General features: G+C 35.0%; 1 protein-coding gene across 4 annotated transcripts in view; it reads left to right on the top strand.

Annotated features, from left to right (window-relative positions):
- LOC125673832 (uncharacterized) overlaps positions 1–17989 on the top strand; it is a 167184-nt gene that overhangs the window by 30558 nt on the left and 118637 nt on the right. For all 4 annotated transcript variants that reach the window (XM_056158122.1, XM_048910669.2, XM_048910668.2 and 1 more), the window contains exons 3-4: positions 3602–3866; positions 16506–16651. In XM_056158122.1, the coding sequence (XP_056014097.1) occupies positions 3602–3866; positions 16506–16651 (411 nt within the window). The remainder of the gene's footprint in view (positions 1–3601; positions 3867–16505; positions 16652–17989) is intronic.

The following is a 17989-nucleotide window of genomic DNA, read 5'->3' as shown; positions in this document are numbered from 1 at the left end:
GATACAGTTTCATGAAATTGTTATGAATGCTCCTATATCGTCATAACCAGTTTTTATGAAATTTTGATACGCTGTTAAGGAAAATTGCAATTTTTTGACGATGATATATGATTCTGTTTAAGTACGTCTCGCATCTTAGAAAGTGTGATGACCTATGTATTTCATTTGATAATTTGTTAGTTTTAACTCTAATGAATGGAAATAAATACACTTTTCAAACTTGTATCAGATAAATGATGATATAGTACTGTTTGTTTTTGAGATACAGTGGAACCTTGTTTTTAATTTCACGGTTTATTATGTAAGGCTGCTTATTACATTGGAATATTAATTAAAGCACAAAACCCATTTCTTAACAAACATATAAAATAGAGTGACATGGTTTTTACATTGTCCCAATTATGAATCCGCGATTCGGTATTATGTAAAAATTCTGACAAAAATGTAATAAACCCGTGCCTATTTAATGTTGATTAAGATAATCCCCTTGTAATCACCAGTTCACACTTGGACTATCTGAGTGTTTAAATTTCGGAAGTTAGTGATTACGCTTTGACAGATCTAGCGTCCCGGGTCCTTCAAATCAAGCCATTGATATATACAATCACACATAGAGTTTATTGAAAAGTTTTACTTGAAGACCCCCAAAAAATACTGTACAGTTTCTTCACAGATCACTAAATATGGGCGGAGCTTATCCATGGTCAATTTCATTTACCCGGAATTTACCTGACGAAGTTATGTATATTTTTATAATATACAGAGGAAACGTCTCAGCTAGGTTGTCACAAATTATGCTTAGTTGAAAAAACAAATCATCAACATTTCTACCTGCATGCATTATGCATTTCTATTACCCATAAACCCTCAAACTTGGTCATATTTATGCATTGCACAATAACATGTTTAGCCCATATTTCTAAACCTGTACTTTTTAAAACTTCTAATTATACTGTTACATATCACTATTCTTTCGAGAACTTTGGCGTTTGATAAATAATTTCCAAATTATTATATTACCCGGCAAATTCAGTATATAATATCATCTATGTATGATGAATATTTTGAGGACAATTTAATGGCCATCAGGGAATTACGAATTTTTAAATTTTAGATTTGATATAATAAATTTGCGGGATTTTGTAACCATTCCCGGAATTGGCGTACGACGCAGTTTGGCATTATATCCCTCTTCATTCCATTTGCCTGCCAAATAAATCTCCACCGTCTAACATCCATACTGATGGCACAGGACTTTCGCTCTACGTAGCGGCTGTCCTAGGTGCCATACTCCACGATGCATAGTCCAAAACTTCTTATACAAGAGTTTTCGGTTTTTACTGTTTATGGACGAAGCCGGCTTAGTGTTTTGTGGCCACCACAATTGTCTGTGCCTGTCATCTACCACACAGGGTTGGCAAAAACATTCCGGGCATTTAGGATGTTCGGGGACGGGAGGAACAAGTATCTCGATCGCCGGAGGTGTGTCTGGAGTTTCTTCTCCCCTCTCCTACTTCCCAGTCTGTATCCCAGTCCCATCCGTTATATGCAAATAACGCCTGGATTGCTGCTTATTTTTCCTTGGAGAGACTTACAGAAATTTTGGAGGTCATTCTTGTTCGATGTGGAAGACGGCAGCACGTGATCAATTTCCTAGGTGTTGGTCAATGCTATCAAAACTCGGGTATACCAGGCTTTCCTCGAGATCAAAAGACTGCTGGTCATTATCAGCCGTTATTGTTATCAAAACATCTTTCTCAGGCAGCTGTAGACCTCTGTCTCTGCAGATGTCGATCAACTTGAGCTCTATTGTTAAAAGTTTGATTGACCGGTGGCTTACCATTGATCACGACACAGGTAAAATTTGGGGGCGTTAATTAAACTCAGTAAATTTTACTTCAATAAACAGCTTGGGTATTGGAAATAATTAGAACAAAATTTAAACTTCAGTCCCTTAATTAATTCATTGACATCAGAAACGAACATTGTATTTCTGGTAAACTTGTGGGATCAGTAAGGGTTTCCATGCCAGTAAATAAGTCGAGGCACACTGATCACAAATTGAAAAAAGTTTTATTTCCACAAGCACTGGCACAAAGCATTTGACATTTACAAAGCATCTCACACATGTGGAGTCTGGCCACTGTGTCAACACATGTATCTTTAATAAAGTGCATGTCAGATGTAGATTGAGCAGATAACCAAAGTTTAAGGTGGGTCCTTAGTCCTGGATTTTTGGGGTTTAGGTAGCATTTTTTTGTTTGGAATCAATAGATTAACATTCAGAGTAATGAAAAAAGGCAAATTAGTTAAGGATTTCCATATTAATTTTCATTACAGTCACTACTGAAGTCATGTACCCCTATGTAGATTTTTATGAAATTTATTGGAAACAGTTATCTGTTGTTATTTTAAAATGAAAAAAAAAATAAAAATTTAAATTGCATTTATTTATCAGGAAACATGTCAATAACTAAAACACATGTCATTTTCAATATGTTCATCAACTTTTAGTATAATAAGTGCAAAATTATTGAATTAGCCTTATTCTCCAAAATGTTAAAAAACAAACTAATATGGACACAACTTCCTTATAGCATGGTTTACATATAATTTTTTCTGTTTATATTAGTAGATGTACATCTGTTGTAGGTATTTATGAAAAAAATCCATACCTTTCCTTAATAATTTCAAATCTATAGCTTCCAGAGTATGTATACCCCCATAAAAAACCCAAGTCTGGCACCATACAGCTGAGCTATTCAAAACCACTGATGGATTAAAATTTTATGTAATTACATGAAAAGACACAGATAATAATTCCTTATCACCTTGGTAAAATGTTTGTGAAAAATATAGGAAATCTATTGCATAATGGACTTGATAAATAATTTAATGAAAACAGAGTTATTGTCCTTGGATTCAATATTTTGAAACACATTATTGACTATTCAAATATAACTAAGACTTTTGAAATATTTTATGGCTAACAAGATTTTTTACAATAACTATTGAAAAAGACTCCAACAAAATTTATGTTCCAGTCATTAAATTATTGACTTTGGAAAATCTTATGACGTCACCGGAGTGTGGAACTACGTTAAGACCCTACATTAGTAATAAAGAATAAAGAGGATAAGGACATTTAAGATAAATTGTGTGTAAATTAGAATGTCAAAGTATTTAAAACAAGTAAACAGAATACAGAAATATCCTCTTCTCTCTCCCCCCCCCCCCCCCCCCCCCCCCACTCTATTTCAGAGAATACGATTTCTAAGTGATGTTTTCTTGGATTTCACTAACAACTTTTATTACGTTGCTCCTGGTATTATGTTATTTTTTTGTGAAAAAATGAGGTATAATAATGGGGTTCCACTATATGTACTTATGCTAACCTTGTTCAAGTGGATTTTCAGGTGCAATGTAGTCTTGCTCATTGAGTGACATTTGAGAAATGCACTCAGACAGTATATACATGGTTGTAGAGCTGGAGGATCAGAGAAGTAACTGTATATCTGTGATATGGTGTATGACTTTTACCGAATTCTACATGTATGTTACAATGCAGCTGTAATAAATATTAATAAACCATTTCCTTCAGGAGTACTACGTGTCTGGAGCTAATATAGAGAAAGTCAAGAAAGCATTTCAGAGGAGGCACAAGTATCAACTAGTCCTTGAAGAAGATACATTATTTCAAGCTGTTGAGGATGGGACATCACTCCCTCAAGATGCATGTAGCAGTAGTACTGGTGCTGCAAGTGTAGGCAGCAGGAAGACTGCTACTTCTAGCCCGAGAAAAGTTCTGTTTCAGCCACTCCCAGTGAATGAGGCTAAAAATATGCAGAAATCCTCAGAATATTTTGGTGAGATTATAGATACACTTTAACCATTTTCAGGAAGTTGTTTATTTATAGAATTAGAACACATATGATGATAAGTGGTAGTTTCTTTTGGCTTACCTGATACAAGTGAGGGTTTTTGTTTTTTTGTTTTTTAGGTCACCTGAGTAAACTCAGGTGACCTATTACAATTGGTTGTCGTGCGTTAACAATTGAACATTTTTTACTTCTTCTTGATACCAGTCCAATTCTGTTCATATTTGGCATGAAACATCTTTGGAACAAGGGGGACATAAATTGTAAATTTCGGGACTCCAGCATCCCTGGGGCCCTAGGGGCGGGGCAAAAACTGTCCAAAATTGACCAGTTTTCAAAAATCTTCTTCTCTACAATCGCACACGTGTAAGAAAAACTAAATGCATAGTGATGTAGAGCAGGAAGACCTCTACCAAAATTGTAGCTTTCATGATCCCTGGGATAGGGGTTCTGACCCCAGGGCGAAGCCAAACTTGGTATATAGTGTTTATGTGTAAAACACGTAAATAACATCTTCTGTAATGTTATTGATACTAAATTGAAACTAAATGGATATTTAGAAAAAACAGGTAGTTCTTTACCAAATTGTAAATTTGACGATCCCAGGCATAGGGGTTTTGGTATCAGGGTGGGGCCAATATGGTCAGTTATTAAATGTGTAAACAATAGACAGTTTTAATTTCTTCTTGATAAATATCATTCCAATTCTTTTCAAATTTGGTATGAAGCATCTGTGGGACAAGGGGGGCATAAATTGTAAATTTCAGGATTCCTGCACCCCTGGGGCCTTTTGGCGGGGCAAAAACTTCCCAAAATTGACCAATTTTCAAAAATCTTCTTCTCTACAATCACACATGTGTAAGAAAAACTAAATGGCTAGTGATGTAGAGCAGGAAAGCCTCCACCAAAATTGTAAATTTCATGATCCCCGGGGTAGGGGTTTTGACCTCAGGGTGGGGCTAAACTTACTATGATATATATATAGTGTTTATGTGTAAAACACTTAAATAACATCTTCTTTAATGTTATTGATACGAAATTGAAATTAAATGGATATTTAGAAAGAGCAGGGTTTCCGTTAACGCACATATGTGCGTAATTTACGCACAAAAATTTCATTTGACCCCCTGAAAAAAAATTACTGTGTCAAAATGACGCACAGTTTTCCCCCGTTAGTGCCAATGTTTTAATGTTCTGTTTCAATAACTTGGATAAATAGATGTTTGTTTTCTTACATTGGTAATCCTCGGATATTAATTGGTACTCCTCGGATTTTTACATTAAATTCACCTGAATGAAGTCAACTCGTTCGTCAGTTGGTCAGCGAATTGTCCGATGAGCGAGTTGTCAAATTATTGTTCCTTTCCGTGTAAGGTACAATTTCTTCCCTATTTCGGTATGGATTTAGTAAATCATCTACCAAAATCTCGGGAGATTCAGCAGAAGACGTCAATAATAATAAAACTAAGACTGTGACTCCTAGTTCAACTTTGACAAATCAGTCCGAAATTTTAATCAAACTGCATGTGGTTAAAGCAATACAAGCTGTAACTGACAGTAAATGAATTAGAAAATAAAAGAACAAATAGTCAACATATATGCGATTGAATATATATATCTTAATAGAATCAGAGTGAATCTGAAGCAATAAACCCGTCAAATTAGCAAAAAATGTTAATTCATGAATCATTGTCAGTAATTCCTGCTCGTAACCTCCGATGTACATTGACCTTGGAGGTCACCAGTTTGGAAAAAGCGAAAGAGAGGCACTGAGCATCATGTGCTAGATTTGTAAACAGTTTAACATGCCAATTTTATAGAAAATTCACATTCAAACTTTCATTTGAGTGGCACATTTGCGTAATTATTACCTTTTTACACTTGTATAGTATTTCTAGTCATTCATGAAACAACGTAATATTTTAATACAAACGACACGTGTAGTTACTCGCGTCAGTTTCTGTCTTTGTATATGGCCTCGGTCTCAGCAACCCGATTATGTTCGGCAATCATCGTTCCCATGTCCGTGTATACGACACAATGGCGGTTTATACGAAACGCTCATTGTAGGTGCATGTGCTCTCAAACAATATTCCCTTGTTTATTTTGCAGAATTTTTCTTCAGATCTTGGGGATTATATTAGTTATACCGGTAGGTGTTATTTGGTGAATAATTGGATAGTTGAAAAAATACCGTCAGTTACAGCTTGTATTGCTTTTTAAAATTTATGATCAAAAAATGGATTCTTTTGTACTTGGGCACTGTGAATGAGTTAAAAGAAAACTTGTTGAAAATGACACAAATAACTTTAATGAAAAAATAAAAAGGAGGAACTATTAGAGAAAGGGAAATAAACTGAACATTTTTAATTGTGTTCTTATTTACATTGACTATGGTGCACAAGAAATGACCCCCATTATTTGAAAATGACTCCCTGATACTTACCCCAGAGGGTCAAAATGACCCCCTATTTTATAAAAACCAAAAAACACTGAAGAGCAGGTAGTCCTTTACCAAAATTGTAAATTTCATGATTCCCGGGGTAGGGGTTCTGACCCCAGAACTGAGTATACAGTATTTATCTGTAAGTTTGCTGATACTGTATAAAATCTAAATGCAAGCATACTTAGGAATATCAGAAAAGGAGGTACAAAAAATGGTAATTTTACCCATCTTGTTTTATACTGTTGCTGAACATTAGAATTTAGCTTAAGGCTATTCCAGCAAAAAAATATGGGGGGGGGGGGGGGGGGGAGAGGCACTTTATTTTTAAGACAGCCACCCATACAATTAAATTTCCCTCTGCTACCACCATCCATACAGGGCTTGAAATTAACATGTCCGTCAATCTGTGACTGGTTAAAAGTCTGGCGGACTGACTGACATTTGTTTTAGTCAGTCCGATGGGACTGGTTAATTTTTTAACTACAGCATCATTTTGGAAAATATACTTATGAAAGAACATGACCCACGAACCATGAAAAATGGCCTAGCCTGGGATATTGATAATTTCTGTATATAATAATCTTCGGGATATAGGCTTTCTAGAAATGTTTTTCTTTTTTTCATATATTCTATACTTTTTTGTTAATATGACGTTGAATATTGTGGTATTTAATGTTAAAAAATTAACATTTCGGGATACACGTCACAACAATAAACCTCCAATGACCATGTACAATGTACATGAACCTATAAATCTCTGAATATATCAAGTTATATGCACTCAAATAGCTAGAATGGCGTATTCAATGATCATAATAAGCATTTTTGACCAAATTTGGGAAATAGAAATAAGAAATATTTTGGAAATGATGTTCAAAGCCGTGATTGTTCAACTTTACTTTTAAATTATTTTTACTTGAATTTTAAAATACTGAAATAAGAAGAATAAATATAGTATGTAGTTCATTTACATGGTGAAAGAAGTGAATCATTGGAACAATTCTGTTTCATATCATATTCCATAGGTTGGGTTTTTTTTTGTTTTCTTTCTTATTTTTTTTTTTTTTAGTATTAAAACGACCGAGTATCGAAAGCAATAGTAACGAAATAAGTTAACACCGCATCTCGTCAAAACAATGTTAAATTCGAATTTACTCAGAATTACACGTTCAACGAGCATTTGCTGTGAAACCTGATTAAAGGAAAATTACTGTAGACACCTAATAGTAAGTATCAAATGATCTTTTTGTTACATGTACATGTAGATTTCATAGCGTGAATAATAACAACGCAACACTGATATAGGGGATCAGAGTCAGTATATTATTGACTCTGAAAATACGATTTGAGAAATGATACTGTATAAATTTTACTGTATTTATCTTGATCAATAATTGTATATTCCTATACGTATTAATCATGTAAAGAAACTGAGGTCTTTTAACCAACAATTTTTTTAAATGTTTGTGCAATACATTATTGACTGACAGAACGTAATTCATGAGGTGTGATCTAAAAATCTTCCAGGCATTAATATAGATTTGAATAGAATTACATCTAGATACATATTTGAAATAGGATATATCCTAAGGCACTGTAGTTTTAAATTGTTTGGATTATATTGCATTTACATGTAATGTATACATGCTTGTAAATGCCACAGAATGAGAAATAATCTAAATTGGCCTATTTTCATAATGTTCCCAAAATAGAAGTATCATGTAGATCTATACAGGAAGTAACATTTACAAATCATGTTTGTTGTTTGTTATTTGCCAGTTAAGTATCATAATGATAATACTAGTAGTTCATAATAAGTAATTATTCTGCTAAAATCAAATACCCTTTTTATTGTCAACAAATACATCACTGGTAGAAAGGTTATAAAGCTTTTATCTAGCACAAGTTTCCATATTCTACAGGTTTACATATGTCAGCAAGTCCTCAAAAGCAGCTTTAGGGGTTCCCAGGAGATTCTGATGCTCACTGTTAGAATTTCACTGTTGTCAAAATCCAACCTTATTTTCTCTTTTCTCAAAACTTCAGCTCTCAAAAACTTGTTTGATTAATTATGTCACTCCTGTTTTGTTGAACATGGTGTTGTCAGCAATAGGTTCAAGTTCTTCTATGTCTTATTGTAAGTGATTTGTACAGAAGCGAGCCCCGGCAGGAATGATGGCCTCTTTTGAAATGAAGATTTCATGCCTTACTCCTACTGGGACTACAACTAACTTTGGACCTGGTCACTCGCAGATACAGCATGAAGTGTGCCCTCTTGATGTACATGGGGATGGGAGTGATACAGAAGGGGGACTAATTGGAAGAACTGCTGCTGCTGGTGGTGGTGCTGGACTGTCTTGAATCTGTTGCCTAACCGACTTGATATTCTTCTGTTTAATATGGGAGCAACACACACACTCTGGCATATATTGCACAGAAAATCTTGATCAGATGGTGCCCTCCCTATCAGAGTGGTGATCACTGACCTATATTTCTTTGAAATCCTGGATCTGTGTTTTGGTTTTACTCTCCATGGACAGTTGAAACAGAGAAAGAATTAGGGACCACTCTTTGGCATATCTGAAATATTTATGTCATATACATGTAATTAAAATATACAATTTGGGTTGGATGAAAATCTTATCTTCATGTTAAAACCCATTAGCCTAGGTTATTTTTCCTAAAATCTAATTATAAATCAATTAACTTGTTAATTAATGCTTGGTGAATCAATTAATAAATTGTATTCAAAAACTTGGAATTATTTTTTTTCCACTAATAAACTGAAAATGTGTATCTTCAAATGTTTTGTTGATTAATGTCAGTGTGACATATAGAGGGGGTATGGGGTTTACAACAATGTATATTACATGGTTAATTTATTTCTATTATGTAGTCCATGTAAATTTCTGTGGAAACGAGGAAGTTATTTATATTCGGTCTTTCCTATCCCGGGGTAGGAAAGACCGAATATAAATAACCCCCTCGTTTCCAGGGAAATAAGTCCATGAGAGCCTGAAATCTCCCAACCTGGGTCTGTTTAATGGACCCTTCCAAAGTCCTTTTTTAAGGAAAAAGTAAACCATTTTCCTAATCCAAAAAGAAAACTGGTGCAAAAACCATGCACATCTCCATACATGAAATAATATAAATAATAGAAAAATTATCAGTAGTACTGTAATACATTTTCGGGGGGTGGGGGTTTGCCGTTTCACCTTTACAGATTGTGTTTTTTCCTAACATTTAAAACATATCTTTTCAATATCAATTTTGTCTATAGCACAAAATAAAAATTCTAAAATCAATTAAAGCGTTTGATTTTCGTGTGTATATATAAAACAAAACGAAAGAAAAAAACTAGGATCCTCCACTAGTAAACTATGTTTTCCAATTAGAGTTATTGCCCTTCAATCGAAAAAAAGTAAACATAATTAAGAGAATACTCTACATTCCAACACAAGTTATGTCAAATATTATTTAACACGATATATTTTGATATGTATTTAAATTGACCTACTTCATTAAAAACAAACTTTCTGTGTGTTTTTGTAGGTGTCTTTCCACGTATATATACAAGGGACTTATGAATTTACGAACTTAAATAGTTGAAATTGAAAACAAAACGATAATTTTATCTCCGTTCGATGCATGAATATTGTGCTTTCAAATTCTCAAGTACAAATGTAAAATAGATAGAGCTTACAGCCGTGTTTGACATTGCCGTAATATTCGGACATTTGTTAATGTAACACGTTGCTACAACTTTACAGTTATGATTGACAGACTTAATATTTTATAAGAAACTTTGAACTGTAGCCTATATTAATTAAGATCTACATAATTTGTAAAAATTATGAGAACCAATGGACAAATTCATACGATAGATCATACTGTCTGAATATATATCGCACATCTCCATGCGTAATACATGTGTACATGCTGGGCCTGTTTACTGGGGTATTCCTAGAGAGAATGTTCTATCGTTAAAATGATAATGTCCTACGGCACCGATTGTGGTGAGGGCCTGTCCCGAGACACAGTTAGATTATTCTAACTAGGGTATTCCGTATGGCCGAATAAGTTTGTACTGTACGTTTGATTCGAACATTCATTCTGTTTCGAACAATATCATTTTTAAAGTAACAAAAGGTAGGGAAATCGGTACTTTTAAAGCCATCGGAACGGACTTCGGAATCAAACATACACGATAGGTTACCCCCCCTCCCCTGTACCTTTTTACCATAGGCCATGACTCTCATATTTACTCGTTTAGATATTGATTTTTTATTTTAAAAAATATATAACAACATAAAAACTCACCTCTTTGCTGTTTCTTTTCGAGTCGTATCAACTGTGTTAGGTGTATGTATTGACTTCCTTGGAATCTGACGTTTCCAGACGATACTTGTTATCATTATTATTTTTTTTCGACATGGCCGCATTGCTTACGAGTTAATTTTTTTGATGGAAAGTGTTCATCGAACTTTGCATTTTAATTTTAGTTTACAAAATTGAGTCGTGAGTAATGCGGCCCATGTGAATTTATAGATTGAAGTTGGCAAATTTATGCGATTTTCCCGGAAAACGTGAAACTTCGGTAGGTTTGGGCATTTACTTGAGTGCTTTAAACATCCGGTGTGAGGAAACGATTGCGCAATACAACTTGGCTCATGTTATGGACAAAAAATATAATCTTAGATTTATTCTAAAGTGTTCTTTAATTTTTCCAAATTTGGTAGGCCAAAAATGGCATATTGTGGGTCATGTTCTTTGGTAGGCCAAAAATGGCATATTGTGGGTCATGTTCTTTTATACACACATTTGGCATGCTTCGATCTGTAGATATCAGATGAATCTGATTCGTAAATATAAATCCCACATTTAAGTGTTATAATATTATCTGAGGCATATTGAATTTAATTTCATTTTAATAACACTAACAAAATATGTTTAATTATTTCTGGAAAACTCTGTTGGACTGGTAAATTTTCCTGCGGACTGGTTGAAATTATACACCATCAGTCCGGCTGGACTGGTGACATAAAAAGTTAGTTTCAAGCCCTGCCATACAATTAGATTCTAGCTCCCCTGCCACCACCGATACAAAAAGAATTAAGAATTCAATGCTGAAATCTTCTGTATATTAAGATTTTCTTTAAAGGTAGAATTTAGTTTCAACAAGTTGAAATTATATAACTATATATTTGCATTCACTGAAACTTTTCTCTCATATTTGTTTTGAAAATTGATATTGCTTTCAACATACAATGAATACATGTTTGTTGCAAACTAGCTCGATTCGGTTTTCTAGTACTACCTGTCTGCATAATCATTACCAAGAATAGAGCATCATCAAGGTCAAAGGGTGTATTGACTGTTTCATTTAACGTAACAAATGGATCAACCATATGATATTTTAGAACTTAATTCTAGCTTATATTTTAAAAAATGCATAAAAAATAAACAGTAAAATGTCTTTCTCTGTTGTTTCATTGGGTGATGAAGGCAGCAATCATTGCAGAAAAAAATTTGCATTATTTGATTTATGCAGTTTTGGTAGGGAAAAAAAATAGGATGATATCAGCATATAAAATGAAAGACAAAATGTAAGTAATTTTGTATACTTTGGAAACATGTGATGTGTCCTTCTTAAAGAGGCCGGTCATTTCCACCTGTCACGATTTACGGGTTCAGCGATCTGTTAAAACCAAACTTCATTGTCCAAAGTTGATTTACAGTCTTCACGAAAAACTTTGTGAAGCACAGGCCCTTCGGGCCTCCCAGTATAATAATATTGCAAGCCCGAACAATATTTTAATGGCCCAAAATGTTTTTTCTAATTTGACCACTTGTCATTTGCAAGGTACAAGCATGTTCTACTGTAGGAAAATACATATCCAGATGACCATAGTTAAAGAACAACTGACATTATTATATCTTATTTTATTTTTCAACAGATGACATCAGAAGCTCATGTTATACTGTGTTTTGTATACACCACGTACAAAACATTGTTTTCTCTTAAATTAAATCTCAGCAAAGGCCCACCCTTAGTCCAATGGGGCTTAACTTTTCGATTTCTTTTTCTCCTTGTACTACTGGTTTTTTTTTTTTTATTTATTTGGATCTGATGGTTGTGATTGCAAAATACGCTTGTGAGGTTTGGAATTTCACTGACGAGCCCCCTCCCTACACGGGTTGAATATTATTTTACGTCCCTCTTGAAAATATTTCACTTATATGGAGACGTCACCACTGCTGGTGAAGGGCTACATAATTTAGGCCTATGCCCGGCGCTCAATATGGCCATCGAGCAGGAAGGGATCTTTATCGTGCCACACCTGCTGTAACACGGGACCTCAGATTTTGCCATCTCATCCGAAGGACTGCCCCTATTAGTCGCCTCTTACGACAAGCAAGGGGGTACTGAGGACCTATTCTAACCCGAAACCCCACGGGAATCCCAACATGGACATTGGAAGTTAATGTAAATATATAGTATGTGCATGTATTTTTTATATATGCACATACTATATATTTACATTAACTTCCAGTGCCTGTGCCTGCCTATACTTCATAAAAGGCAGGATGGTTGATCATTTTTCGATGCGAAATTTCATTGCTACATGTAAGTCATGACAAAGTCAGAGTCAATCTCACGCTATATTTGTAATATATACAAAACATACAATAAAACATTTACAGGCCCTCCGGACTCCTGGGTTAAATATTTTTAGAAGCCCGATCCTGATTTTACTGGCCTCGGGCATCGGGCCACCGGTTAACGTCGAAGACTGGATTTAAGAATTTCGTGATTATCATATATCAGTTGACAACATTCTTTAACCAAAATTCCATCTGCCAGAGTTTATATTTCTTATTCTATAATTATCCAAGACAATATCGGGAGAACAAAGTCATTTAAGCTCATAATAGCAAGACCTACTACTGCTTTGATCTAGCCACGCGCACCTATTATTTTCATGATATGCGATAATAACGGAACAAAACTCGAGTGAAACCAACATTACGGGTACATACAAAATTTAATTGTCATTTTCCTTAAATTGGTAATTTTCTCACTTCTACACAGAGTTTAAAAATTCGAAAGCAATAAAGCTCTATACAACATCGTAACAAGAATCAATCGTACACAGGTACATTCTACATGCGTGACATTCTAAACATTAAAAACTTACTACATATACATGTGCATGAACATACATGTATATTTCACGCCAATCAACAGTATAAAATCCAGAATCTAGAAGTATAATCTACACTCTTTAGATTTGAATAAGCTGATAATCAATTTACGAATCAGTGCAACTGATATGTGTAACAGTTAAAAAAATTATCATTATGGCATGTTTAATTTATTAGGCTATTGATCAAGACTATAAAATAATATGCTACAGATTTATTAACAAAATTCAACACTACATGCAATACAGATCTTATGTGCGAAAATTGGCAATACAATGTCTCGATTGGCACGTGCTGTCTAATTGACCTATCATCACACACCACCTAATTAAAGGGAGGTGTTGACAGGGTACAGGTAATCACTTCAATTAGACCATTTGGCTTGTTTTCTTTATAATTTACGCCTTGCTAAAATTGTTCGACACAGACCAATTCCCTAAAAAAAATTACCGTCCGGATTAACGGTACAATTTTCAATGCATTTTAAAGTTTTGTAGTAAAAGGTGACCGTCCGGATCCGGAACACGAATTTAATAATGTATAAAAATTCCGTTCCCTAAAAAAAATCGTCCGGAAGGTGTGGCGTCCGGATTACTGAGGCTCCACTGTATACATAAATGCATAAAAATGACATTGTATGGCAGAAGACAAATTCAAGTAAGCAACAGAGAATAAGAATAACTTTTCAACAAGGTTTTCCCGCAAGACATAAATATAGACTGTGACTTTTTCTGTTTGACTTTCCTGTGATTTTTTTCCAACATGAGGAAACTCGCAATTACTCCATTTAAAATTTCAGTCCCAAGCACAATATTTACCTGATTTATATCGCAATCAGGCAAATTTTCCACTCTGTTAAACGTAATGGTATACCAGCTTGGTGGGAGATTTCATATCCGGTTTACCCCACACATCTCAAAGTCTGTCGAAATTCACATTTTCGGAAACAACGGTCTTGATTCCCTGATCCTTGATTTTGTTAAATAAACAACAACTCGACGCTGCATGTTGATTACACGTTAAGCAATTGATAGTTTCAGTATAATAATTGATTCAGAGTGCTGAATAAACAAGATCACCACCGAACTAATACCCGGGCCATGCATTTTAAAACGAAAGTGTTAGGGGCAATAATTCCCAGAATATAGTCCTGCTTGACCGAAATCGAAAGTAGAAATCGTGTTGTAATCGGAAAATGTACAGTCGTTTCATTATGGTGAAATTACACGAAAAGGTTGTAAAACTCATGGTTGAATGGTCACGTTATAGACAGGTGGTCGTTTAAGACAGGTACAATAAGTAAGGTAAGGCCTTGAAGGGGAAATTTTACAGTCATATTGAGTTATCTGCCCATTTATCAATCTTTTTATCGTACGTATTGTAGGATATGGCTCTGCTTTTCTTCTTCTTTTGTAATAAAAGAAACACAACATGATTTTATTTTTATCATAATTAATTCACTAGAACCCATGTTTTTGTTTTTTGTTTAACCTAGAAGACAACCACCCATACAAATATATTTTCCCAAATCACCACCACCCATCCAAAAAAATATTGACTGCCGTCCCCCCATACGTTATTTGCTGGAATAGCCCTTAGATATTCAGAACAGGAATTTTTTTTCTAGATTTCATAGCCCTTGGGAGTAGTGATACTTTTTCACTAGTACTCAGGTGACCGATAAGGCCTGTGGGCCTCTTGGTTTTTTTTTAATATCTAAGTTCCTTTTTAGTTTGTTTGTTGCTTTTTAGCTTTTTAGCTATGACTTTTTCTTTTCTAGAATCGTTAGACTAATTTACCCAAAGTTTGCACAAGACATCCCTGAATTAACAGGATTGTATTTTTCTCAAATGAAGGTTCAAAGCAATAGGAGATTTTCATTTTCAAAGACTGATAAATGTGCAACAATTGTTACCAAAAATTAGGGGTGAAATGATACATCGTGATGCAGCCGAATCGCGATGTAGTGGTCTCGATTCGATGTTCGATTTATTCTGGGTCTGTTTCAGTTCGATACGGCTCTAAAACTATAGCACACAGGGTTTTTAATAACACGGCTTCTGATTGGCCAATGGACTTGAAGATTGCCCAATCAACGTACAAGTAGACATCATTGTATCAAAATGGATGCAGTCACGTTGAAAAATGCACCTCAAACGTATAAATCGTGGGTATGGCGACACTTCTGATTTAGAACAAGTGATAAAACTGTGACAATGTGTCAAATATGTTTGAAAGATGTAGCCGTGAAAACAGGAAGTACTACGAATCTCGCAACACATTTGCAAAGGAAGCATGGCATTCATGGATCGAAACTTATTAAAGTTACTTCCAACGTGACGGTAACAAGTGGAGCTGACGATGAGCGTCGAGAATCCCAAAAAGCTGGTACAAATAAAGATGCTAATTCTCATAAAACGCAGAGATCGGCAAGTGGACAGTTGCGTCTAACTGATGTTTTCAGAGGAAACTTCGGGAAGGATCATCCCCGGGCACAGGCGATTACCAAGGCCATCGGATATTTCATTGCCAGTGACATGCGGCCGTATTCAGTCGTTCAAAAGGAAGGTTTCAAACATTTAGTAAATACTCTTTGAAGAATTTGGTACATGCTAATGTATCGAATCGAAAATCATCGAATCAAGACTAAAGTATCGAAATTCGAATCGAATCGAGAAGGTACTGTATCGTTTCTCCCCTACCAAAAACCTAATGTTGTTAGATAAATGCACTCCCGCAGAATTTTTTGTTTTCTATCAAAATGGATTTGTAGGTCTGAAATCATACTTGGTCAAATAAATCACTATTTTAAAGTTCACTTTTTAGACATACAAGTGATTATAAAGTGCATTGCATGTTGATCCCTGAATTATATCAGAATTAGCTGTAAGTGTAAATATAATTGTATTGATGTTCAAATATCAGAGTCAGTTGCATATATAATATTTTGATTTATATACATTTTGAATTTGCAGACATTTTAGGCCTCATAAAGAAGTCATCTGCCGCACAACCCAAAACCAACGGGAAAACTGGTAGGAGGTTCTACGCCAAGCATGTTTGTTTGACTGACAAGACTGGAGAAGTGACGATTAGTATTTCTGCAAACAAAGTAAAGGAAGTAAGAAGAAATCAATTTCATCTTTAGGAAATATTTGTTTGGAACTACAAATTTGCAAAACTACATTATAGCTAAAATGTTTTAAGAGCCAGTTTTGCAAATATCTTTTTCCTAAAAGAAGATAAGCTCAGACTTGTCATTTTCATAAGAGTGAGAATGACTTATTAGTACAGTGAAACTTCTCTAAACCGGCTGGCTCTCGAACCGGAAAAAACGGCTGGTTTAGAGGGATGGCCAGTTTACCGAGAATTTAGCATTTAGAGACATTTTATCTCAATATTCACAAAATAGGTGATCTTCACTTTGTTCTGGTGATCTATCGATCAATTATCGGTGGAGATCAAAGTAGTCTGCTCGTAGCTACTGGTAATTATTATAAAAAACAAGAAATATTTTTGCTAAAATCATCAAATTTTAAACTGAAAATCTATAACAGGATACATAAAGAAAACATAGAGGCCTATTATTATACCCCCCCCCCCCCCCCGAACGAAGTTCTGGGGGGTATATAGGAATCACTGTCTGTCCGTCTGTCTGTCTGTGCAGATTCGTGTCCAGGCCATAACTTCTTTGTTCTTTGACATAGGCATACCATATTTGACACATGAGTGTATCACCATGAGACGATGTGTCGGGTACCTTCATGACCTCCATATGACCTTGACCTCAAGGTCAAAATTAAAGGTTTTTTTTACAATGGATTCGTGTCCGGGCCATAACTTCTTTGTTCTTTGACATAGGCATACCATATTTGACACATGAGTGTATCACCATGAGACGATGTGTCGGGTACCTTCATGACCTCTATATGACCTTGAACTTTGACCTCAAGGTCAAAATTATAGGTTTATACCATGGATTTGTGTTCGGACTATATCTTCCATTTTCTTCTACAAAGGCATACCATATTTTTACACTCAGGAAAGAGGTAATTTATACCTTATTAACAACACCCTTTGGGAGATTGGGGTAAGCGGGGGGTATTCTTAGTGTGCATTGCTCACAGTACCTCTTGTAGGAATTCCTTTTACCTATAAAAGCTCTGTTTACATTCATCGCTTATATCATTACATGTAACAAATTTGTTTTGATGTTTTTGAAAAGTACAGTAGTAAATATGAAATTGCAATTTGAATATTTCCTATGGAAACCAAGAAAATTAATTTTTAGGTCACCTGAGTAAACTCAGGTGACCTATTGCAATTAGTTTTCATCCGTCGTCGTCCGTCGTGCGTTAACAATAGGGTCTGTAAGTCTCGTTTGGTTTCACTTTCGGTTTTACTACTTCCGGGTACAACAACGTTTGGAATATATACAGTCCTAACAGAGACTCGGTGC

The sequence above is a fragment of the Ostrea edulis genome, chromosome 3, assembly GCF_947568905.1.
Source record: "Ostrea edulis chromosome 3, xbOstEdul1.1, whole genome shotgun sequence".
Classification (NCBI taxonomy): Eukaryota; Metazoa; Mollusca; class Bivalvia; order Ostreida; family Ostreidae; genus Ostrea; species Ostrea edulis.
This window is presented reverse-complemented; position numbering and strand designations above follow the sequence as displayed.